At 41.5% G+C, this 25,637-nt stretch overlaps 2 protein-coding genes across 2 annotated transcripts; one reads left to right on the top strand and one right to left on the bottom strand.

The window, feature by feature from the left end:
- Positions 1 to 6,455: 6,455 nt before the first annotated feature.
- On the bottom strand, positions 6,456 to 17,865 carry ankrd52a (ankyrin repeat domain 52a). The gene is made up of 28 exons (XM_041946377.1): positions 17,716 to 17,865; positions 17,048 to 17,131; positions 16,841 to 16,919; positions 16,622 to 16,692; positions 16,232 to 16,432; positions 16,046 to 16,133; positions 15,602 to 15,744; positions 15,176 to 15,388; positions 14,508 to 14,586; positions 14,284 to 14,398; positions 14,024 to 14,106; positions 13,803 to 13,920; positions 13,617 to 13,685; positions 13,342 to 13,482; positions 12,826 to 12,888; positions 12,548 to 12,659; positions 12,111 to 12,182; positions 11,802 to 12,003; positions 11,577 to 11,664; positions 11,319 to 11,436; positions 10,507 to 10,726; positions 10,319 to 10,406; positions 10,112 to 10,195; positions 9,802 to 9,947; positions 9,576 to 9,658; positions 9,249 to 9,331; positions 8,835 to 8,926; positions 6,456 to 8,291 (listed from the first exon to the last, which is right to left on the bottom strand). Exons 1-28 carry the CDS (start codon positions 17,740 to 17,742, stop codon positions 8,020 to 8,022), a joined length of 3,234 nt encoding a protein of 1,077 aa, XP_041802311.1. The 5' UTR covers positions 17,743 to 17,865; the 3' UTR covers positions 6,456 to 8,019.
- Positions 17,866 to 18,691: 826 nt separating this feature from the next.
- On the top strand, positions 18,692 to 25,272 carry coq10a (coenzyme Q10A). Its single transcript, XM_041946379.1, has 5 exons — positions 18,692 to 19,330; positions 20,701 to 20,850; positions 20,939 to 21,131; positions 21,286 to 21,387; positions 22,368 to 25,272. The coding sequence occupies exons 1-5, from the start codon at positions 19,194 to 19,196 to the stop codon at positions 22,533 to 22,535; spliced, it is 750 nt and encodes a 249-aa protein (XP_041802313.1). The 5' UTR covers positions 18,692 to 19,193; the 3' UTR covers positions 22,536 to 25,272.
- The last annotated feature ends 365 nt before the right edge of the window (positions 25,273 to 25,637 follow it).

Consider the following 25,637-nt stretch of genomic DNA (forward strand, 5'->3'; position numbering starts at 1 on the left):
CTGACTCCTTTACACACAGTAGAATAGTATATTTGCAGATTTGTAAATGAGGTAATCAGCGTTAGGCTAAATAGGGAACCCTGTCATTAACACACATGCCCGCTTCATTCACCAGCAAAGCAAAAAGATTTCCTCAATCAGCGGGACAGGACTGTGGAAAATCAAATCAACTTTGGAATGTTGGGTGGACAAGCCAACTTTTTTTCTTTTTTTTTTAGTGAAGGTGCACTGCATCTGATTGTAACTCATCACATGCCCTGATTCAGAGTCCCTCCCCTCATGATAAGGGCTCCTTTGTACTTCCCCCAGATAAGCCACTCAAAGTAAAACAGGCATCCCATTATTGATAACTTTTTCCTAAATTTGCAGTGAATTAAGGCTGCCTCAGCAGCAGATCAATGCCTGCTTTAAGTCCAGTCGTGAGAGGATTGTTAATAGCTTGTGAGTTGCAATGAGGTGGCAACATCTACAGTGAAGCGGACTAAAAATAAAAACACGAAAAGGGACAACCACTACTAAAAATGTCACAGAACATGCAGTATACATCCTTTCCTACAGTAGGCTATTCCTAATAGCACATTCAAGGGGCCTCCTACTGGGCAAATTCTCTGATATGGCTCTGCTTTAGAGTAATCTAGCTTGTTGTGAGACTACTTCCATCATGGGCTCACAGAAGGAGCAAGTCGATAAGGTGCTCCTTCAGAAGATTGCTGCCTTATTTCACCTGCACGAATACTTTTTGTCATTCAGTTCAACAGGTTCAACAGTAAACACTGGAAAGTGTTTTGAACATTTGTTTTCCTTCGTGTAAATACATTTTCCCCCCCAAGACACATCCTCTGCTGGTGAAAACAAACGGCACTTTCAAGGGGAATGTTTCTCTAAAACCACAATCACAGGACCTCCAAGTAACAAATTCTGAAAACACATAGGCTATACAGTAGATATAAATCTCATGAGTTTCTTAACTGTACAAGCTTTAGGCTACACGCTGAAAAGGGAGGGACACGTAAGAACCCTTAATGCTTAACATTGAAAACAAATATAAGGCATTTCATATTTCCTTTTATCCGCATACATCACTGACAGCAGGTCTAAATATTTTGGAGAAAACATTTCATTCAAGGAGGAAGAGGATGCATATACACATCTACACATGCAAATGAACATGTCTACCGGCTATAAACCAGAAGCCCAAACTACAATACCATCAAAGTCCATCCATAAGAAGAAGAAGAAGAAGAAAAAAAAAAGAAGCACCTACTCAAATCTATCAGTCAACTTGTGCACAGTCCTTTCTCTGAGCAGGCAGCGTTTAAAGTTGGACATTGATCACAGTTTTAAGAATGGAATATCAAACACTCCACTATCAAATGCCACCTCTCTGAATACAAACAAGGAGGACCACTTCAAATCCTTCATTTGCTACAGATGAGTGACTTTTGGTGTTAACAAAAAAAAGGGCATATTAAATAACATTTTTTTTTTCAACTGAGGAAGCAATGATAAACAAAAGGTTATTGCACTTTTATCTTTTGTCTATTTCAAACGAGGTCAGCTTGAGAGAAGATGATTCATGCCTCAATGTCGTGGTAAGACAACAAATGTTACGTCACTTCTATTGTATGATCACACTGTTATTAACACTGCACACAGCTACTACTGCAACCCTACTTGTAGTCAGTCTACCCTAAATAACACAAATCTCTACAATCAATTTGCAACACAGTCACAACAAACAGTTTGCCTAGACTTGATCTTGAACGCAGGTACCGCTTCCTTTCACAACTCGGTTTGTATTGTGAAGTTACTGATCGTCGATGTATAGCAAAGAGTGGAGAAGAACAATCAGAAGCTCTGAAATTCCAGACAACGGTCGTTCTACAGTTAATGTGTTACTGACAATCAAAACCTCATGTTTTCTGCCCTCAGAGGAAGCCGGATGTTTTTTTTTTCCTCTCGTCTTTGCCTAAATTTGGTCTATAGGCTCCTTCACTCGTTGGTGTTGGGGGGAGCCAACTGAGCCCCGAGATGCCTTCTTTGGATTTGTGCTTTCGTACTACTGATCCCCATCCGTTCAATGTTTGATGTGCCCTAAATCGCATCAGTAATGTGCAATTTATTCTGCCACCCAAAGGGAGCACTCAGTCACTGGAAATGCATCGTGAAATCCAGACTAATGCAGAAGGAGCTTTTCAGGCTTATTTTCACGTAACTCAGATCACATAGGGTTGAAATAATCATGCTCAGAGGGAATATGAGCCTATCTACTGTAGTCGTGTACGTTCAGTGTAATTTCTTTTTCCCATTATAAGGCTTCTGGGAAATACAAATGGAAGACCGTACCTTTCGGTAGTAACAAATAAAAGGCACCATGCCACCACTGTGCTCGATATTACACAGGTCTTATTGGTGGGGGGGAATTAATAACCAAGTGCTCAGGCAGGGAAGGCGGTCAAACTAGCATTAGTCATGCAGTTAAATTGTATTGTTTTGACTTACAGAGGTAAAGTTTTATAGCTACCTTCATTTCCCACCTTAAATTAGACTGTACCCTTCACCCTATATGACCTGCACCAGATAACAGACTCCTCTGTTGGTTGTAATGAAGAGAAACATGTTGAAACATGGTTTACTATGCTATTCTGTTCTAAAAAAAGGGACTTGTGCATGTTTAGGTTCGACATGCATATATTGAAAAGTCACTCTCTCTCACACACACACACACACACACACACACTACAAGAGAAATCTACACGACTGGCATCAGGAAAAAAAAAAAAAATCACAGAGGATAGATATGTCAGTGTCGTCACACAAAATATCACCGATGAGGTAAAACTGCAGGTCCAATAAAAAGTACAAGGTGCAGTTGGCTGCCCCTTTGTAAGGTAGGAAACATGAGACATCTGCCGACACTAATCTAACACTTCCGCATAGATACATCTCTGATTTAGGCTGGTTTAAGCAGAATTACACTACCCACGACAAGATGGATCACAAGATTTTAACTCTTTGTTAGCATAGCTGTACAAGCATTTTTCATAAGAATTTCCTTTCCATCTGTATTTCTTGAGGTACACCACTTTTATCCCCAGTGTCCTTTGTCTCTGGATGACAGAGAAGCCAAAGTTGATTGTTTGCGAGTGAATTCTGAATTCATTCATTCACAGTGGCAAATATGGCGATATCCTAACCTCTCAGAACAATCTCTGCACCATGGCAACCTTGAGCTATGTGCTACCTCAATTGATCTGTGTGCTTCTCGACACCCAAAGATGTCTGTAAGACCAAAATTAGCCAAGAATTTATTTTCAGCAATCCAACCAAGTAGCATAACTCTACAGGTGACGCAACTTATCAGGTACTGTCAGGTATCATTTCCTTTTTCAGCTTTTAAGGCAAAAAGGCTCAACAGTGGATCAGAGAGTTGAATTGAAATTTGCCATTTACTTCAAGTAAGAACCGAGACATCCGTTGAGGCAAATCAATTCTATACTGTATATACCATGCTTTTTTTTTTTTTTTGGACATCAAAAATGTTTTTTTTATCCTGGTAACACACGTTATAAACCATCTTGTTAAATAAACACACAACCTAGGGATTGCTTTGCCAATACCAAAGGGACTAACTATATTCTCCAAAAATGTCCAATTATACAATAGACTTCTACTGACACAAATTTAACAGAATACTTGCATTTAAGTACTAATATCCCATGCAAATATTTATATAGTTTTTCTTTGACTAATATAATTGGTGAAAAGACATGCAGCTCCGAACACAAAACTGTAATAATCCTGCCTATTTCTGAATAAGTTACTGACCAGGTAAGTATGATTTATGTCTAAAGGCAAATAAAGGTTTCTATGGCACTAAATGGGTGTAGCTTAGGTGCATTTCTGTCAAATATAGGCTATTTACGAGTATGTGTGATCATGTCTACTGTAGACCTTTTTGTCCCTCTTGTTTTACTGTACTGTAAGGCAATCTCAATGGAATGGATGAACATGAATGTTAAATTCATCTGAACTCTTGTCCTCTGTTTACCTTATAGGCTACACTCCACACAAATATACATATGTATAGAGAAAGAAGAGCGATATTACACAACAGTAGGCCTCTACTCCAACAATAATGCCAAGAAAAAAATACAACCTATCCAGACCCTCAATGCAGGAAGACTACTACACATACTGTATAATATGTAGAGAATTAGGTTATTACATGCTACCTGTATAATCATATCTATGCAAGACAAATGAAGAGCAACAGTTTAAAGTCGGGAGAAAGCAAATTGTCCTGCCCTAAACTGACCCTACATTCATTTCAGTCAGAAAATTCATGGCTCAGATTTGATGGTCAGACTGTAAACTGCTTGAACATATGCATAAATCCATTGCTGCTTTACTAAGAGGTTTTCCCCTCTCAACACCATTTTGGCAAACAGGCCTTATTTGTGACCAAAGATTATAACATCTAACCCGCATTTAAATCTTCCATTGGCATTTATGCTATGATTTACTGAATTGGCCTAAATGGATGGCAGTGCAATATTTGTGCTGCACACGATTACACACACTCTCTATTGCTACAATTGGACCTTTCATTGCTTTCCATTTCTGACACCAGATATATTGTATATGCTCCACTTGTTCAACCGTTACTATATCAAAATGTGATCTAGCTCCATGCGCAATCACTCGGTTATCACTGTTACACACAAATAAAAAAAGCATGTATAAGAATACTGTGATACAACAAAAGGATTCAGTTGCAACTTGTACAGTTGCAGGGGCAATGGCTCCATTTACTGGTCAGATAGGGACATCACAAGAGAAAAAAATCCCTGCCCACACAGACAGCACCTACAGATGGCAGAGAGAGCATGTAGAGTATTTTGAGGAGCCTGCCTGAGGTGTCTGTTGAATCACTGGACTGACTTTAAGTGACTTAGGCCAGAGTCTGCATTATTAACAGTAGGCTGGGTAACGTAACCTTGTCACTTTCTTTGGGCCGGTTGCCCAGAACTAGATAACACAAAAAAAGTCAGTGGGCAGTGGACACTGTCCCGAAGTACTTCGACTTTTTTTTTCTTTTTTTTTTTAATAATGCATTGTTAAGAGTACAATTTCGTTGCAGCCTTTGCTTGTCTTTTGCAACCCTTCCTTCCTGTATTCAGCAGCAACACACATGCATGTAAACATAAGTACATACATTACATCTGCTCTATTTTGCACACTTAGAACCTGAATGTACTAAAGTGCGTGCTTGACTATCTAATTAAGTGCTGTGGGATTACGGTTAAAAAGGACTTAAATTATGGAAAATCCCATCAAAAACAAAATAATAAAAAAAAAATGTAGACATAATTATCCGGCTGAGATCTGATTGGATTAATAAATTCTGCCTGCTGCTTCAGCACAGATCCTGAGATTACAAAATTATGTACCTATCCCTAATATTAATAATAATAACAATAACCGTTCTCCTGGAAATTATAAATTGATCAAGAGAACAAAGGCTTGGGGTCATTGATTAGTTCCATTTCATTTCAATCAGTTATGGAGGACAGTTGAAATGCCAACTACGAATCTACGACACAAACTCTGAGAAATTACTGCTCTGAAATGGACTTTGTCAGTTTTAGTAAGTCATGTAAAATACACGAAAGAATTTTCGCAGGGGTATTCAACGACGTAGCCTAGTCTAGGTCCTCATCTCTCATCCAGTCAACTAATGTGTGCAATTGTGCCACTTCATTACCAGTGGATATGAAGTTATCACACCAATGAAAACAATCTGACTCAGTGTAATTTAACCACCAGCAGATGGTCTAAAAAAAAACGACAAAATAGCATAGATATAACATCTAAAAGTCACAAACAGCTCTAGTGGTCCGATACAATCATCTTTAGTATGCTTAGTACCAGAAATGGGATGACGAGACGACAAAATGAACACCGAAAAAAAGCACATATTTGGATTTCTGCTATTCCTGAAATCTAAACAACAGGTATTGGCCTAAGCAAAGATCCCTCTCCTTTTCCTCTTAGCCCTATTTGCTTCTATAAGGGATATCAACCCCCTGGTCATTGATAACGCCAGAACATATAAAGATATGCCGCGCAATTTATTTTCCACTAGATACGATGGTGCAACTGTGGTTCAATGCTGTTGCTATCAAATGGGTGGAAAGATAATCGGTCTCAGGGCTCATCACGCTCTGCCATTACGCAATCCAACTGAAATGATGTGTTACGGAAGGCATGGGTCAAAAGGCATTTCATGAGATGCCATAAAGGCAATCCAGTGCATTTGTGTTAACACTGACAGTAAAATGCCCGGCACACACAGAGCCATTCGTTTAGTCTTTAGGTAATTTTTCATGAAATAATAGAAACGAAAAAAAAAAAACGAAAGGAAGAAAAAAAATCAAACACATTCCAGGGAAACAAAAGCCCTTGTGACAGTGATTGTCTATTCAATAACGTCAAACGAAAAGGCCAAAAGAAAATATTGCTTGACAACTGCCCAATAAAAACAGCAGACAATACTCTATCTGTTCAAATTGATCAGAGCTGACCACCGAGAAGTTGAGATATGAGCTATTAGATGTTTAAGACTAGTTCACCAGCTCCAAGAAATACTCTAGTGGGAGCTTGTTAAAACCACAATGCTGATGGCCAGTTCAACTTCAAGAACATAAAGAAAAATACGCCATGAGCGCCTAAAAACCAAAACAGATTGCTCTCTTTCGATAATTAGGCCATTCAAATTCTGAAATCTTTTCCAAAAAACACTGTTAAAGAGATGGGAAATAAATTGAAATGGCTTGTTCATTTATGTGCTCAGATATATGATGCTTTGATGAGGTGTTGTTGGCAGATATTACTAGTAAAGCCTTCATCTAGAAATAAACAAGGCCTCAGTCAGTCACTATCCTACAGTAGTTCTCTAGTCCTACAAAAAGAGAACATTAGGCCTACGGACCCTGGGTGAAGATGAAGCAGCTGCTAAACGAGTTGACGAGGTATATCAAGATCTATTGTCTTTCTCTATACAGTACAGTTCATCTCAAATAAATAATTTATAGCCATAATAGTGTTGATCAACTTTGGTCATAAGTTATATGCTTAGAAACATTCTAGCTTAACAAACACTTATTTAGCATCTTTAAAACATGAAGTCAGCATTAAGAACAAATCGATGTTACAACGCTGACCCAAACATGGCCCTCCTTTGGAAGGAGACATGCTAATGTATTCAGCAGCACTACCAAATTATCTTAAAATGCCAAACAATTCTAGGCCGTACGTTTAAAGTACACTATGGAATTAACATCTTTGTGACCCTTTTCCAAATTGTCGGATTGTACTGTAGTACACAAGCATTGCACTCATAAGCAAAATTTAGATTTTCCCTTGTGTGGTTCCTTCATAAAAATCTAGGCTAACGGACAATTAAAAAAAAAAAAAAAAGGAAAACAAAAGAAGACAAAAATAATCAAAGTAACAAACAAAGAAACTCTTTGATCATTCTTTTGGGAAGGCTCTATGTTCCTCTACAAGGTCACCACAACTGATTAAACATGATATGACTTTTATACTGAATGATATGAGGAGAAAGACAGTTGAGAATACACCGATTTCCATGCTCTTAGATGTCGGTTATATAATTATGTTGACATGGATTTAAAGGGTTAAATGATTTAGAGATGGCCAGATTGCTAGTGTTTGTTTTGGATCCCACACTTCATCTGAGTGACCTTGTAGAGCAATCCGCCTCTACTTATTAAGCACTACCAGGAGATGGAGGAATGGGATCTAATTGCATATTAGGTTTGACTGCACCTCAAGAGAAGACCAAACACTCACGCACACACAGACACACAAACACATACATACACAGAACAGACATGTGGGTGGGTGCTCTCCTGGTCCTCGGGGCCATGTTAAAGGGAGTCCCCCCTGGTGGTGATGATGGTGATAGCAGCTGACTGAGGGGGGCGCGTGACCTCACTCAGACAGACACCCGTCCAGGCCGACTGGTGCACCGTGACGGTCTTTGACGTAGCCGTTGTGGAGGCCGTTACTGGGCAGGGGGGCGCAGGTGGCGGTGATGCCGCAGTGCTTCAGCAAGTTGAGACCCTGGGAGGGGGAGACGGTGGGAGAGGAGCAGGAGCAGGAGGAAGGGTCCCGCTGGGGGAAAGGCTTCATGGTAGAGAGGATCAGAGCCAGGCAGTCAGCCACGTCCTTGTTGGGAGCACAGGCCAGGGCTGGGGTGTGGCCTGATCGACAGACAACAAATTCACATTAGTGCACACATGCAACTGAACAACATGTGAACGATATCAGGGGTCTCTGCTACAGCTGCTCCAACCATTGACAATACATCAAATGATGTCAAAGATGTTGCTCATAAGATGAAACCACAGAATTATCACCCAATTCTGCAGCTTCCATCATTTCAGCAGAGGGTTTTAGCATCTTTTACACAAATTTCTCAATGGTCTCATTAGTGTCATTTTCAGATGCAGGCAGCTGTTTTCAGCAAAAGCTCTAAAACACCACTGCACATGACCTGCTCAGCACCAAACGGCAGACAGACACAGTTAATGAATAGCTGGTGAACATTTAGCAGGCAAAAAAGCAAAAAAACAAAACAAAACAGATATTTCCCTCAGGAGTCGGTGGAGAGGTTCAGAGCACCTGCAGAATGTATGATATATAGCACATAAGCTGAAACATAAAAAAAAATGTGCTATTCTTCAAAAAATTCCAACCTCAAACTCAATACAGTTTAACACAGCACTTTGTTTAAAAGGCCTCACCTTCCTCATCCACAGCCAGCACAGTGGCTCCTCTACTCAGCAGTGCCTGCACCACCGTAGCCAGGCCATTACGTGCTGCAAGATGGAGGGGCCTGGAGGAGAACGAGGGAGACTGTGAGAGACAGCTGGCAGGGCTACTATGCATCAACCACAACATGTGAAGAAGACCTGAAACTTTTATCAAGGGATCCGGCCTCAGTGTCGTGGCCAGATGTAAAAGATTTATGCACAGGTGTTTGTCGCAACATCATTTGCGAACTAAGTTAAATGACTAGAAGTGACACTAGGACAAACAGGGCTTATACAAATGCTTTGTAGAATTGTGGGCTACAGTTATTTCCATTAAATCCCAGTGAACTATGTTATTTGTCCACTTTTTTTGTTAGTAGCTTCAAAATGTGACTAGCGTCTCACATTTGCAGAGCACTGTTGGTAGCGTTTATGAGCGTGGGACTGTGGATCTCCCCCAGAATCAGCAGGGCACACATCTCATGAGCCTGAGGGACAAAACAAAAAGACAGTGGGGGGAAAAAAAAATGCATGAGCCTCTATTTATCAAGAGTTTCTTAGGATTCAAAGAAAGTGTACCTCATTATAATCAGGTGTAAAAGATATTGCGAATTGAAGAAGAATTGTATTTGCAGAAGTACTCAGATTCTTTCTAATAGGCACAGTGTTTATGTTCAGCACAGCACAGAGAAGCCTTGACTTCAGGATCTTGTGAATAATTGCGATGTGTACCTTGCTGCAGGCCAGGTGCAGGGCAGTGTTCCTGTTCTCATCCAGCAGTGTCAGGTCAGCCTTGGCCCGGTGAAGGAGGATTGCTGGACAACAAAAGAGCAACTACTGATATCCTGATCTGATAATTATAGTCAGAGGAGGCGCATCTATTCAAACCTGAGTGTGACAAACAGCTGTGTGAAACGAGCTATGAGAACCCGACAAGAGCAACAGGTCAAAGACTTACCCACAGTGCCGCTGTGTCCCTTGTCAGCAGCTACCATCAGAGCAGAGCGTCCACTTTTGTCCACTGTATTGATCTCTGCTCCATGGCGAAGCACCAGCTGAAGTCCCGCGACATCCTCAGCAAATGCAGCAGCATGCAGTGGGGTCCTACAGGCACAGACAGAGCAATTACTGTATGACTGTTGTTTCAGCTTCAGGGGCTGTGGTAAGCTTCAAGTACAAAACAATGGGCCTTCACGACTGATTATTTAATAAGATATCAAATAATCACCGCTGTTCTCAAATAAACCCGTTTTGTTCTGCAGCCTCACCTTCCTTTGGCATCTCTGGTGTTGATCATGTGGACCCCAGCAGATTCCAGCAGCCTCTCTGCAGCACCGCTGTGGCCATTCATCCTACAAGCAAGACAGCTGAATTAATAAAATGATGATTTCATCAAACCTACAAATTGTGTTGAGTTTTTTTCCGGTAAAAGTCATTTGTTTTTACACAGTAAGACACAGTGAGTTAATACTCACAGAGCACAGTGCAGGGGGGTGAAAGGGTTTCCCTCTTCATGGATAAATGTTTTAAATTCAAGTAAAACCTCCAAACAGTCTTCATGCCCTGAGAACAAACACACTCAGCATTATAGACGACATAGGTTACAGTGATTGATCGAAGGTTTGGAGATTAACCAATTTTCAGCCAATCAAACTGAGCGAACCTTTGTAAGCAGCCCAGTGTAATGGGGTGTATTGTTTGTTGTCCAGCAGTTTATCTTGTGGGTCTGTTGCCATGGCGGCCTGCACCAGACTGGCCAGGATCTCTGTGTGGCCTCTGGATGCAGCGTAGTGCAGCGGTGTACTACCCTGGGCGTCCCGACACAGTGCAGAAGCTTTGTGCTCCAGCAGGGCTGTCACACAGTCATCATGACCCAACACCGCCTGAGCAAAGACCAGCAAGGGGTGATGAGACAATTTCACAAAGAAAAACAACAACTTGGACTGAGAGAAACAACAATTAGGACTTTTTTACTTTGAAGACAAAAAACGTTTTCCTTAAAAGTCCTCTGTTATGTATTGTACTCAAGGATCACAGCAGCATTTATTAGATATAGGATACTTTACTTGGCAGAGCATTCCTTTTCCGATTAAGAATATTCGCCAATAGATATTTCATGTTTTTTAATCCACAACTGAGCTGAATACCTGGCCACCTACTGTGCCTTGGCTCTGTTGCTTTGACCCGTAACAGATGGTACTAACAGGACTTTTAGAAACAGAGCTTAAACCACTATTCCTTTCATTTGATATTTTACTCTTTTGCACAGAGGGAATGTGCCAACTCTGCTGGATGCAGTTTATCAAGCAGGTTTTTCCCCAAGTCCCCAGTTTGATCATATTATCTAAACTACATTTGGTAGTGAGAATTAAGGTGAAACACCTATGTTGTTGCACTTGCACTTTACCCACCAATTAGTCTTATACAACGTTGTTGCATTTGATGATGTAGCAACATGCAGTGTTTCTGACCTACCCCTCTGTGCAAAGCTGTGCTCCCCCTCTTGTCCTTGGCATCTGGCAAGGCACCCTTCTCCAACAGGAAGTGGACACAGTCGGTGTGACCTCCCAGAACAGCTAGCATCAGAGGGGTCCTGAAAGGGGCATGGGTGACAACACAAATGCGTTTTTTTGTTACTGTATGCACATTGGTCAAATTAGCTTTCCGCATTTAACCGTTTCGGAGAGCTGAAGGCACAAAGTGAAGCCACACTTCCCACAGAAAACAACTCACTGGCCAAATTTGTCTGCAACGTTGGCAAGATCCCCCTCCTCTCCATAATCAATCATCATGCGCAGGCAGTCTGAATGACCATTGGCAGCTGGTATGAAACAAAGAAGAAAGAGAATGAAAAAAATACATCTGAATACTCTCTATAACATAAAACTGACTCTATTCAGGGTGGTAACAATCAGACACAATGCTATGCCTGAACCCTTGCAGCAGAGAGCAGTATACCTGCAACATGAATTGGAGTCCACATGAGGCGGTTGTCATTGAGGAGACAGGAGGCCCCCTGAGCCAACAGCACCTCCACACAGCGGGCGTAGCCTTTCTGTGCAGCCAAGTAGAGCACAGAACGGCCTGCAGCATCCTGCATATCCACATAGGCTGCAGTCTCCGTCAGCACACGCAGCGCCTGCCAGTGGCCCTTGTCAGCCTGAGGGAGCAGAGGAAGGCCGTCACAACTTTGGATTTAATCAACATTTAGAGGTTGATTGAAGCCGGCGTTGACAAAGAGAGTTGGCTGAATGTAAAAACACTCACAGCAAGATGCAGTGGACTGACTGGAATACTGCTCTCTATGTCTCCTAGTGCATTAAAAGACATCTCCAGAAGCTGAAAATAAATAAATACATGGATTTAATTTAATTTACAGTGGAAACAAGCAACACAAAACATGCTACGCATATTAATACAAACACCTGAATATTTTTCATCATGCACAGAACAATCCCATTAATTAATCATTTTGACTAAACATCACTCAATTAATTCTGGAAACATTTCACTCTGTTAGAGCACAGAATAAATAAATAAAGTGTGGATCTAAGCAAGTCTTGTATCTACCAGGGACCAGATTTGTGATATCTGCTTGAGTGGAACATGTGTATCAGTGCGTGTAACATGTGACATATGACTGATTAACGCATCTGCTGAGTTAAGTTGTGACTTTATTTCAGGTTAAAAACAGGAAAACTCACCAACTCCAGGTTCTGTTTGTTGCCATGGTAAGCTGCATAGTGAACAGCACTGTAACCCTTTGAGTTGACCATCGATGGATCAGCACCATTGTCCAGAAGATGCTCCAAGCAGCTGGTATTAAAAAATGCAGGAAGAGGGGATAAAGAATTGGAGCATTTCATTTAATTCTTACAGCACCAATGTTTTCCACAACCAAACTTTGTGTCAGTATATTCAACTTAAAGCCTTGATCACATTAGTCATGGTCAGACGCAGGAAAGGGAAGACAAGAACTCACAAGTACGACTCCTTCGCCTCATCCTCATCGTTCTGATGGTTCCCAGAAAAATGACGATCAACTCTGAAAAGACCAGAAAAGGCTTTGACTGAATAAACTTTCTTGAGGTCAGGGTAACATATTCATCACTGCAAACCTGCACATTCCTCTGTGTTTTGTTTAGATAGTTACACTGCTACCTAAAAAAGCTTGATGCTCAGAAGTTAATGTGATTTGAATATAAATCCAAATACTTAGAAATATTTACATAGAAATAAACGGCCAACTGCTTGAAATGAAAAAGTATGAGTAGTAAGAGGTAACAGAAGAAGCCGAGGCAGATTAGGCCAATGAACATTTTTCTTTGTGCACCAACTGTGAATTTCGTGATCCACCTGCCAATTTGACAGTTTTACCAGTGCATCAGTGTTCTGGGACAACAGTTGCCTTTCTGCCAGCCTCAAACAGAATTTGGAGGCTTGTGTTGCTTCTGGCGTTTCGGAGCGAACACAACATGACAGAGATGAGTTTTCCAACCTGCTGAAGGCTTGGGAGGCGGCAGAGTAGTGCAGGGGAGTACAGCCTGTCTGGTCAGGCTCGTTGACCTCAGCGCCAGCGCTCACCAGGGTCACAGTGCACTGGTACCTCCCATTAGCAGCCGCATAGTGCAACGGTGTCCTACAGGGAAGAATGCGAGGACAGAAAATAGAGTCACTCTGAATAACAGGAATGGCACTTGAATCACTGTTACAGCATCACTAAAAAGAAAAAAAAAAACACAGGCATCTAACAAGGTTGACAGTAAAACTCACCTTCCCATTATGTCCCTCTTATTCAAGTCGGTACCACTACTTAAGAGCAAGTTCAGACATTCAACATTTCTGTAAAGAAAGATTATAACAGGAGTTAAATTAGGCTGGAGTTACAGTTGATTTGGGGAACCAGAATATTTTTAATTATTTTACTACTTCAGTGACAAAGCAGATTCTGCATGTTACCCTCCAGAGGCAGCAGCGTGTAGACAGGTCCTCCCAAAGTTGTCAGGGGTGTTTATGTCAAACCCAGCCGATAGTACATGCTCCTTACTCATAGATGAAACGATACTATACAGCTGACCTGTAAGGTAATGAAGAAGCAGATGGCGGTAACAGTTATGTCCAAGTGTATAGAAGCAGACATAAAAGTTAAGAGTGCAAACATTTATTAAACTAAGACAAACCTGAGGAGAGTAACTTGCGACAACAGTCTGAAAACCCGTACAGCACAGCTAAGTGCAAGGGGAACATTCCATGAATCCCACGTCTGGAAATGCCAAAACGAAGAAGAGGAGGTTAGAAACAGTCAAGATTAAAAATGTAACCCACTGTCTTATAGCATGAGACACGTACATTGAAGTTTTTATGTATTAAATGCTGTGCTTTACAACTTTGTGTGCACAATTACACTCATTAGTAATTTCACTTAAAGCTTTTCCGATACCTGGCCGTGTCTGCTCCGTTGGTCATCAGAGTGCTGATCAGCAGTTCATGGCCGTACTTAGCAGCAACGTGGAGAGGAGTATTGCCATACTTGTCCACACAATCAATTTCCCCACCTGAAGGAAAGCAGGGAAGATTCAGTGAATCACAGACGCATTTGAAGAAGAGAAAAGTCTGCACCAACTTTTTCCTCACGGGTCAGTCAGTCAGTAAAGTCCTTGTTACCATTTTGGATGAGGATCTGAGAGCGTGTGAAGCGTCCATGAATGGCTGCCATGTGCAGGGGGCTTTTCCCTTCTTTGCTCTGTGGAGGGTAAGAAAAACAGAATATGAACCCATGTTATTTCAGCTTAAGCATAGTTTATTATCATTATAACAGCTTGACAATTCACTGATTAGACTTTTTCTTAGCAAGCTTCAGAAAGATACTTTCTACAGGTCTCGTAAGCTATGATTAGAGGAATGATCAATGGCATTCATGATGGCATTTTTTTTCCTCGTGCAGTCTAAGATAACACCATAGCAATGTTATCATTCCTGGCAGCTAAATGCCTGTGAGAGATGAAGACTTTCTATAGGCAGAAATAAAATGTGTAGTTTGTTCACTCCTTCTCAACACACACTGCCATGTTGTGATTTAATTACTTTGGACCACAGCTATCAATCCCAATCATTTTTTTCTAATTTGAAATCGAGTGGTAAAAACTAAACTACATCTAATTTTGATAATAGCCTGACAAACAAAAACAAAATGCATGGCACGACAACATCTGTACTTTCAAGGGAACTGAAAATATAACAATTATCACCAATTTACGTGAATACTAATAACAGGAACAAGGAAGTAAATTGTACGGTCATTTCTATTTGATACCCAGCAGCGCATTTCATACCTGCTGGTTGACATCTGCCCCATTGTTGACCAGCAACTCCAGACAGAGGGCACCGTTGGTGGAGACGGCAGCCAGGTGCAGAGGGGTGTAGCCGCACTTGTTGGGCTGGTTAACATTAGCTCCATGGTTCACCAGCTCGGTAGCCACTGCCTCCTGCCCCATGTAGCAAGCCACATGGAGGGGAGTGTTTCCAAAGCCATTGGGCTCATCAATCTGACAGTAAAACACACATGTGATAGAAGATCAGACTGTGCCTTGAGCATGAAAGGGCAGATTCCTGGAAATCTTAAAATAAGTGTCAGCTTATACCGATGATAAAAGACTTTGTTATACAATGTGACATTTAATAAAACAGACAAAAAGGGTAGCTTAATTTGGCTAGTTTTAAAATCAATACTTAAAAAAAATCAATGTCAAATCACTCACCTCTGCCCCCATCCTCAGTAGGTACTTTACAATTTCGATGTGACCACTTGCAGCAGCAGCATGGAGAGGTGTGTAGCCCTGCTTATCCTTGCAGCTCTTGTCTGCACTGCGGGACACCAGCAACTTCACAACGTCCACATGCCCTATGGGGAACACAAACACAGCGAAAGCCTTTCAGTATTTCTTCGATCACAAATTATATTTATGTTGACAGGTTAAAAGCAATAATGACCACAAACAGAAAGAGACTGAAGCAAATGAGACACAACCATTTGTTCATTCAGAGACCATCGTGTCTTTTACCCCGGATTGTGACGCAAGGACTTGGCCATTTTTTGCTCCTCGTTTGAGTAAAACTTGCCTTGAACAATGGGAGCTTTGAATGCTGTCTGACAATGAAAATGTGCGCTGTGCAGCATTGGCAAGAAACTGAAACTCGCTTACCCAAGTAAGCAGCACAATGGATAGGCTGCCTCTCCTTCTTATCGATGGCACTCAGGTTGGCCCCTTTGTTCAGCAGCAGCTTCACCATCTGTTAGACAAATGAAAAAAATTGTGGAAGAAGCGCTCATTAGGTTCTCATTATTTCATGAAAACGTCAAGTAGGGAAGGTAATATCTGCAGGCTCACCTCCTGGAACCCACTCTGAGCCGCATGGTGCAGGGCAGTTCTGCCGGTGCGATCTGCCATGTTCAGGTTGCTCAGCTGGGTCAGCAGGGCCTCTGCGCAGCGTGTGGCTCGGTTGGCAGCAGCCACATGCAGCGGCGTCTGCCAGAACTTGTCTCGTGCATTTGCCTCTGCTCCGCGCCTCAGCAGCAGACCCACTGCCCTCTAGGGAGAGGGAAACAATCACAAGAGCTTAAAGCGCACATCATATCTGTGGTTTGCTGCATTTCCTTCAGTCAGCATAATATTTTGGTGCAGTGGGTGAATTCATAACAGAATTAAAGGATGAAGTGATCTCACTGAGAAATAATTAGACCATTTGACATGGCAAAAGGAAATTAGTTTAATGCTCACTTCATTCCTGGAAGCAGCCGCCCTGTGCAACGGGGTCAACCATACGTGGTCTTTAGCATTTACAGTGGCACCTGACAGACAAAGGAAAAAAAAAGTAAGAGTCCCAAATATAAGAAAAGAGTGATATGGCTGCACAAATTAGCAAAGTATGCACCACATTTTACTAGTCCAAATTCTCAACACAAAGCCAAGTATCAGTAATGCATACAGCTCACTCACCTGATTCAATGAGGAGGTCCATTATATGGACGTCACCCACACAGGCAGCAGCATGAAGTGGCGTACGGCGCTCTTGGTCCTGCGGGATAAACATATGATCAATCAAAGGGAGTATGACGATTTTCATGCGTGACGGATGTTAAGGGGTATAAGTCCTTCATGATAAGAACCCGTTACGCATTACAACTCAACGTGCATCATACGTACCAGTGCATTGACATCCTCCTTTTTGTGCAATAATAGTTGAACTTCTTCAGCATTACGATTGAAGATGGCCTGGACCAGAGGAGGCTGCAATATAGAAAATACCTGCTAAGTTGCTGCTGTGATAACGTTGCATACAATTAACGCTGATCCGGAGGGACGATTCAGTTATGTCCATCACGCTATGAGCAGGTCGCATTTTGGTTACAGCAATGATCTATCCAGCTAAATGATTAAATATGATACAATTGCGTGGAATGCTGCATTTAGGGGCCTTTACTTTAGCGTTAATGCGATACTTGTGTCACTCCAGCAAATACACTGAGCCCTGGCTGAGGCCTACAGGCCCTTGTCTCGCTACTTACGTCAGCTAGCCAAACGGCTGTAGCAAGCTAATTCTGCTACAGAGCTGGCCCCGACCCAGAGGAGGGCCTCCATCAGAGCTGCAACAACGTATGTGTTAACGTATGAATGCCGAGCATCCCCAGTCGCACAAGTTTACATCGTTACGATTCAGTCATCCCCTTAAATAAACATGCGCCACCAATAACATAAAAATACACACAATTCGTTCGGCGAATAAGACGTAAAATGCTGCGCACAAGAGCAGGTCTTGCCCAGCAAATAGACTGCGCCACAGCATAAACACGGAGCATTCTTTTTCAGCGTACCTGGTCTGCAATGTTGAGTACTCCCATCTCCCAAACTCAGCCAGGACGGAGCTCCTTCATGAGGATAAAACTTCGAGGTATATGGCGGTGCGCTACTGTATCCACTTTTCAGACTACACCCATAGCTGGTTGCAAACAGAAATGCGGTCTTGATCTGTCACTGTTGTTGTCTGTATCCTATGTCTGGTCTGACGATACAGGCTACGACTGTGCTGGTCCGCCTACAGGCGTGGCGGTCTGTTTTCGCCTCCCCGGGTGAAATGGCGCCATCGTGTGGAAGAAAGCGCTCTGGATTGACACTGACTGGAGGTGACAGCATGAATGGGACTAAGGACAGGGATGAGTCATCATTGACTACCAAACAAGAAAGTGAAAACGTTGTGCTATGAATTAATTCGATGTTTGTAATTGTGCTAGGCGGTTGTAGCTAAAGAAATAATCACTTTACTACTACTTTTCACTGTAACTCTAACCGCTTCTGCTTTATCAAAAGGGTTTTCACTTCCATCCTCTTCTTGTGGTTCTCATTAGCAGATGGACTTGTTGTCATGGAGACGGACCTGTTCCATCAGTAATTTTGCACAACAGAAATGTGCAATAGGCATTAATGATAAATGGGTAAATGAAGTTGTGACTGTCTTGCCTGCGACACACGTGAGCACATTCTTTTCCAGGTCATGATTACACTGTGAACAGTGCAATTTATTTCCTTCATTAAAAATAGGAAATAGGTTGCTACATCTTTGCTAGCGTTAAACTAAATATTTTGCATTAAATTAAATTGAAATAAATTAAAATTAACAATAATTTAACATATTATGCGTTTGTTAGTTTATATATCTCAAAATAAAAATAGAAAAAAAATTAAGAGAAAAATAAAATACTTTATATTATAGCCGTTAGCCTCCAAAACAGTAGAGGCAGCATTTCACCACAGCGCCGTTTGACTAAATTGACGGCAGCAGAAAGGAACAGTTTGTCCCACCGGCGTTTTATTTAGCAGCAGAAGGTCGTCCGCAGCTTTGTGGTATTTACTTGACAATACTAAAAAGCTAAAGTAGCCTAAATAATTGTACTTTGTAGCGGGTTTATGGCTCGAGGCGTGAAGGGATGTGAGCTTTGCTGAAAAATAGAGGAACGCGGCTGTACGTGGCGATTAGTGGGGCTCGTTATGAAACCTTGCTAACTACGCTAGCTAACGTTAGCAGGTGACTAACGTAGGTTAACCAACGTTAGCTACGCTGACAGCACCAAAAGCGACAGGAGACACTGTTGAAGTGACGGCAGCCAACTAGCAAGTGAATGCTAGTTATTTTGACAAGTCAGGATTAGCTAACGCTCCGTGTGGATTAATAACAACACCCACACCGAAGCAGGGTGGTTTGGACTGGACCCTTGAATCCCACTGCCCGGGCCAGACCCCGGGCTCAGCTTCTCAGACCCAGGATCTCTCTTCCTCGAACCGTGTGGCTGGTTTGATGGCAGCCACGGCCGGTGCCCGGCGGTTACCCATGGGTGTACGGACGTTCAGTGACTTTCTCCAGATCGCCACTGTGGGCTCCCCTCGCGCTTGTCGTACACCGGCATCAAGGGGATGCCTGAGACAAAACATCAGGTGAGCCCGTCATGGAGACACCGGAGTCCATTGTTGTAATGACAGATAGCCTCTCAGAACAGAGCGACCGACACCGGGACTCCTAAGAGTCGAAAGGTGAATAGGGGGAAGGTTACATGCTAACTTTGGCAGGGTCGTCATGTTTATGGTGGTGTGACCGTTCTGTGTGACCGTTCTCCACTATGCCAGGAGCTTTGTGACCTTACCTGGATATCGCAGTCTAGACTTGATGGATACAGATTCAAGCAGCAGACCAGTATATGCATGTTACTAAAGCTAATTACCAAGTGTACTGTGTCAGCAATGGCCGATATTGATTATGCATTTGAAAGATTCCAATCAGATATTTTTCTGATATGGCTATTATAACAATATGGTTTATCGTTTTTACTGCATTAAAAGACCACAACAGGTTTTTTAATATAATTTGACAGATGTATTACTCACATGATCCTCCTAAAAAAACAAAAAATGTTGGTTGTCAGTCATAGGGAATAAGTAATTAACGTTGGACCAGTACTGTATTTCTTGTTAAAGCTTATATCAGCTGATGTCGACAGTATATTTATGGACTGAGTTCATCCACAGTTGGGGGAGTTCTCCAGACCTTGAACGATTAATCGATTAGGTGCCAACTATCAAATTAATCGGCAATTATTTTGGTAATCGGTTTGAGTAATTGTTCAAGATATAATTGTCAAAATTCCCTGATTCCAGCTTCTTAAATGTGAATATTTTCTGGTTTCTTCACTCCTTTATGACATTAAACTGAATATCTTTGCATTTTTGACAAAACAAGAATTTTGAATGCGTCATCTTGGCCTTTGGGAAACACTGATTTATGTTTTTCACAATTTTCTGGCTTTGTATAGACCAAACAATTAACTAATCAATCAAGAGAACAATCAACAAATAAACTGACAATAGAAATAATCATTACCTTGGTGCTCTTATATAATTCATTATCGTATTGGTAGAGTTTTATATATGATAGTAAATGCACAGAGTCTGTGTATACAGCAGCAACAGTCAGAGCTGAAGGGCTCCAAAAAGGTTGGAGAAGGTAATTTAAATATTCCACAGGTTGCCTACAGGAAAACACATTCCCTAAATGACGCAGCAAGCCTGAGCGGTTGTGACATGATGTCTTTTTGCTACACACATTTGCTTAACTCAGAAAATACCAGCACGCTCACAACACAGAGACCTTCCATTACCTGCTGGTCCAGTGCTCTTTGTCTGCTCACTGATTTCAGTGCTGCAAACTGGAATGTAGTGGACACTTTTTTGTTGTTGTTGTGGACTGTGCCTGTGGCAGGTTGCACTCTTTCCAGAATGTGGCTTACAGGACAATTCCTCTTACCTTTTAGACACTTGTCATCATGTGGCATTTTGATGACAAGAACTCCCAGAGTGCTTTGCCTTCAAGACTGGGACACAATGACAGCTGTTCCCCAAAGCAGAAACTTCATCAGTCTCACCAACAAAAGGAAGGAGTACTCGGAGCGTAGGATACTCGGGTAATTTTTCCTGCGTGAGCTAGTGACAATTTTATCTCTTAATTGTTTCTTTTTCAAGTTCTTAACCTTGCAATGCTTGTTGTCATAGGTTTTCTATGCAGGAAATGTATGATGTGGTGGCCAATGTTGATGAATACAAGAACTTTGTGCCCTGGTGTAAGAAGTCCCAGACCATCATGAGAAGAGCAGGCCACTCCAAAGCCCAACTGGAAGTTGGATTCCCTCCAGTGGTGGAGAGATACACATCTATGATCACTAGTGTCCGCCCTCATCTAGTTAAAGTAAGTGCCGTCGGATTCACAGAGTCTGTCAGTCCTGTGAATAAAAGATGCATCTGATCTGTTTAATGTGATGAGACACCGACACAAATACTGTTTATGATGTGAACAAAACTCCCACTTCTTATCACAGAGTTTCTCTTTTGGGTGATTTTAGGCAGTGTGTACAGATGGCAAGCTGTTCAACCACCTGGAGACGATATGGCGCTTTAGTCCTGGCATTCCTGGTTACCCTCGAACCTGCACAGTAGACTTTTCTGTAAGTAGCCTGCAGCTTGCTTCCTGCTGTGATTTACCGACTGTATTCCAGATCCTCTGCCCCTGTTTATGCATTCTTTTGTAATTACCTTGATTAGAGGAATGACTTGACATGTGGGGGAAAACGTAGCCCCTTGCATTGGATAAGACATTCCCAGACGGTCCCATAGAAAAGCTCAGGGAAACGGCTCTATGCTGCTCTTTAACTGGACATGCATTTACCAAACAACCCACTAGTCTTCATCCTTGAAGTCTTTTTCTTGTCAATTTGAAAAATAGTTTGAAAACACTTTTGGTGAAGCATAAGTATCTCTTTTTGTGTCACTTGCTCAAGTCAGTTTCCTGTTGTAGCATCTTCTTTGCCTCACTGTGGTGCGGAAGGCCATGATGGGCTCATTACTGCCCTCTGAGGCCCTAAAACTTTCACTGGTACTGGTCCCAGGCCAGGCGCATTCCACGCTCAAAAACAAAGCAATGGTCAAATTTCTGCTTTATTTTAAGTGTTTTCAAACAGTACGAACTGGTTGTTTGGACAGCCTGGTTAGTCACCCCACCTTCATTAAAGAGCAGTACACAGAGTTACAAATACCACTCTGAAGTCGGTACAGTAAAGATGAATCTACAGCCAGCAGATAGTTAGCTTAGCTTTTGTGTAAAGTCTGGAAACTGGGAAAACAGCTAGCCTGGCAAACAAAGCCTAAAAACAAGTTGTGATTATTGGACTATGTCTTCGCTGGGAGCAGTGACTTCCTGGAGTCTCTCTTTGTGATGACAACACATCAGTAAGTCACTGTGTCAAGCCGGGAAATAGTTCTACACATAACTTTTGTTCTGTTTTTCACATGTACTTTGTCTCACACTTATTGCATTTTGATGTGCATGCTTTTACAAACCTTTTGCATGCCATGCCAAGAGTCATCTATTCTCTCCGGAGTGTACTAAACAGATTATTATAGATTATTGTTTTTGTATCTTTAACAGATATCCTTTGAGTTCCGCTCTTTGCTGCACTCCCAGTTAGCCACCATGTTCTTCGATGAGGTTGTAAAGCAGAATGTCGCCGCGTTTGAGCGGCGAGCCTGTAAGCAATACGGCCCAGAGACTCGTATCCCACGAGAGCTGATGTTTCACGAGGTGCATCAGACGTGATCTCAGCACCGGTTTGTCCTCATCTGGCCTTAAACCACGCCCACCTTTATTCCCTGTATCCACACGAACCTGCATGACGTCGTTAGCCGCCCATCACGTCAAGTCTCCACCGCTACAGGCATGGCTCCTGAAGATGTCGGACATCCAACTCTCGTAAGCATTATGTTGGAAGTCCTGCCTCAACAGATTCGTGCTTATGTCCTCCTCCTTGCGTTACGTCTGTCTACCTCCACTTAAGGGATCCTTGTTTAGCAGAAGGAACACCCCATTGCTCTTGCTCCATGGCAGTTACAAGCTGTATTTATGTAACCAAAAGTAAAATCATTTGCAACATCATGTCACCAATGGTAGAGAGTCGACTATTATTTTAAATGAGCAGCACAGTGACACTGAACAAAACATCCTTTTATTTTTCTATGAAAGGCACAGACTTTTGCTCTTAAGTGGGATCAAGTCTTATTGTTCACTGTGACCAGAACGTCACTTGCTTCACTGACACATTACCATGTCAAAAGTGAGCCCAGTTTTCTGTTCCCTTCAGCGCTTGGATCAGCTAATTATACTGTATTAGGAAAGCTTATTCTTTGCCTTTACTTTTATCATTAGCATTTATTTCAAATTGAAGTTTTAATATATTGTTTGACACATAGTAGTGAACCTGGTGTAAAAGGATCATTCATTTCATCCTTTTAAATTCATCATCAGTGGTTATATGCGCATTTTTACTGTTTTATTAGGGTTCAAATTAAATGTGCCATGTCTGGGACGTTGAAAGTGTTGTCATGTATGTTCTGAAAATATCATTGATGTCTGCAAAGGGAAAATGGTATTTTTTTCTTGAGTTAGCGCTGCCCTCAATTGGCTTTGAGGTTTTTTGGAAATTTAGCTTTAATTTGGCTGTTGTGCTGTGAGAATTGTGTTTTTTGGACATTGAGACTTGGTCTGCCAGTTTTAATAATGCCTTATTTTACAGCCCAGCACTAGTCACTATCACAAGTATAACAGGAGTGGAGGGGGGTCTAACTTTGCAGAAACAGGAGCACCTGAATGAATCCATGGATGGACTGGAGAGTACTATGAAATACTGTAAATGGGATTACAACAAAAAATCCACAGATCATATGCATACCTGGCAACATCGGCATTTGAAAATGCAGGAAATTTTCTGGCACCCTGCCACTCTTACCACTGTCCACATACCTCTTACATTTAGACAAGGACACACAGTGAATCCTGAAATCACAAGGCAACCACATGCTCTAAAATGTCCGAGCAACAAGGATTGGGTCAACTAGTCCCTACATTAAGTGATGACAGATACCTGATGACACGTACACATCACTTACACATTATGCTTCAATTGGGATTTTGAAAGAGGTTACTGGCAAGTCAGACAGTTGATAGAAGAGGGTGATAATGAGAATGGATGGGAGAGAGTGTATGAATGTAGTCATTGGTGGAGCATGTTTCTGCGCCTCTGCTTGGCAGATTTGTTGCGTTGTCCTCTGTGTAATACATTAAAATCCATTTGACATATTTAACAAAAAACATGACTGACTGACGTTGCGCCTCATTAAGTACGGGTACGCCTCCTTCCATTCGATGAGATACTTGCACAAACTTTTAGTATTAGTTTAAATATGGAAAATGTATTGATCGTAATTTGCCACAGTAACAGTAATCGAATTTGTTTTCTGCACTGACAACAAGCTGTTCGAAGAGGTCACCTAAAGGTTTCCCTCCTGTGCCCTTTGTGTTCCGTGGTCCATCTTTTGAAGGTCATCAGTACATGACAAGAAGTACAAAATATACTGCTGGGCTATAGAATAAATCATCAATCATTTATCATTGTCGAAGAGTTTCATGCTTATTTTTTGGATGTTTTTATTTCTATACATTATGATGCATGAATGTAGCATATAGTCTACAACATTTTCCAGTGTTTGTGTTACATTGTTTGGGCATGACTACATTTATTTGGGATTTATATTTCATATTAAGCAGCCCATGGCAAAGGGCTCATAAAGTCAACTGATTGTACTTGATATACTGATATGTTCAGGTTGCCACAGGTCAACAGAAGAAGTGTGCAACCTTCTCATTATAGGCAGTTCATTATGTCCACATGGTCCAAGTCTCATACTCCAATAAAACTGCAGATTTTTAAAGCTGGATTTTGGCTTCAAAGTTGATTTGCTTTATGTTCTTTGTTGGTAAGGTGATCAGAAATGAAGGGATAGTTAATCATCAATGCATGAAGAATGTTTGCGTCTGAGTCAAAAAAAGAAAAATGTATTAAAAGATTGTTAGATGCCTTTTCTGAGTGTTATATTCTTAAGCAATTAAATAGATAAAGTCTATTTTGCACCATATTGAAACTACTCTGGCATGTAAGAACGCATCTATAACCCCAAGATTTTATTTTCAGTATGTTGCACACAGATTTAATTTAATGCCAAGTTTTATTATTGTGGGTGCTAATACTGGTAGGTCAAAAATTATTTTAATATTTAAAGGGTATTAGATGATCACCTTAGCCCTCTATCCCCACAGTTTACTAGTCTAATCTGTAACGATGCAGACACACTGCTCTCACTGACTCAAGAGTTGCTACAGAAGAATATATTGCCATAAGTTTGCAGTCCAATCACTTTTTTTCCATTTAAGCTAAAATGTATCTTTGTAAATACTGTGGTTGTATTTCAGAGCTTTGTTATTTAAATAAAACAGCAGGTGGAACTCATACCTGTGTGTGGTTTTGAAGTCATTTGCAGCTTACTTAGAAGAATCTGATTCCTTTCTGTATGTCTTTACTGATTTGACTGCAAAAACATTTCTTTCATGGTTGCAGTCAAACTAATTCAGAAGCTCAGTGATTATGGCATGAAATTGAGGTTCCTTACTATTGCTTCACTTTGTCACACACACACAGGCAGAGGAAAGCGTGTGTGTGGGTACAGTGACAGAGGGTAGATGCAGCTGACCAACAAGAAACCAGAGTGGGGTGGTGGTATGTGGGGCAGTTATTAATAACAGAACATAGTAGAGGTGGGAATTTGGACCATCTTTCTTGATCATGTCAACTGTCTTTATTACATAAAA

The sequence above is a fragment of the Chelmon rostratus genome, chromosome 10, assembly GCF_017976325.1.
Source record: "Chelmon rostratus isolate fCheRos1 chromosome 10, fCheRos1.pri, whole genome shotgun sequence".
NCBI classification, from domain to species: Eukaryota; Metazoa; Chordata; class Actinopteri; order Chaetodontiformes; family Chaetodontidae; genus Chelmon; species Chelmon rostratus.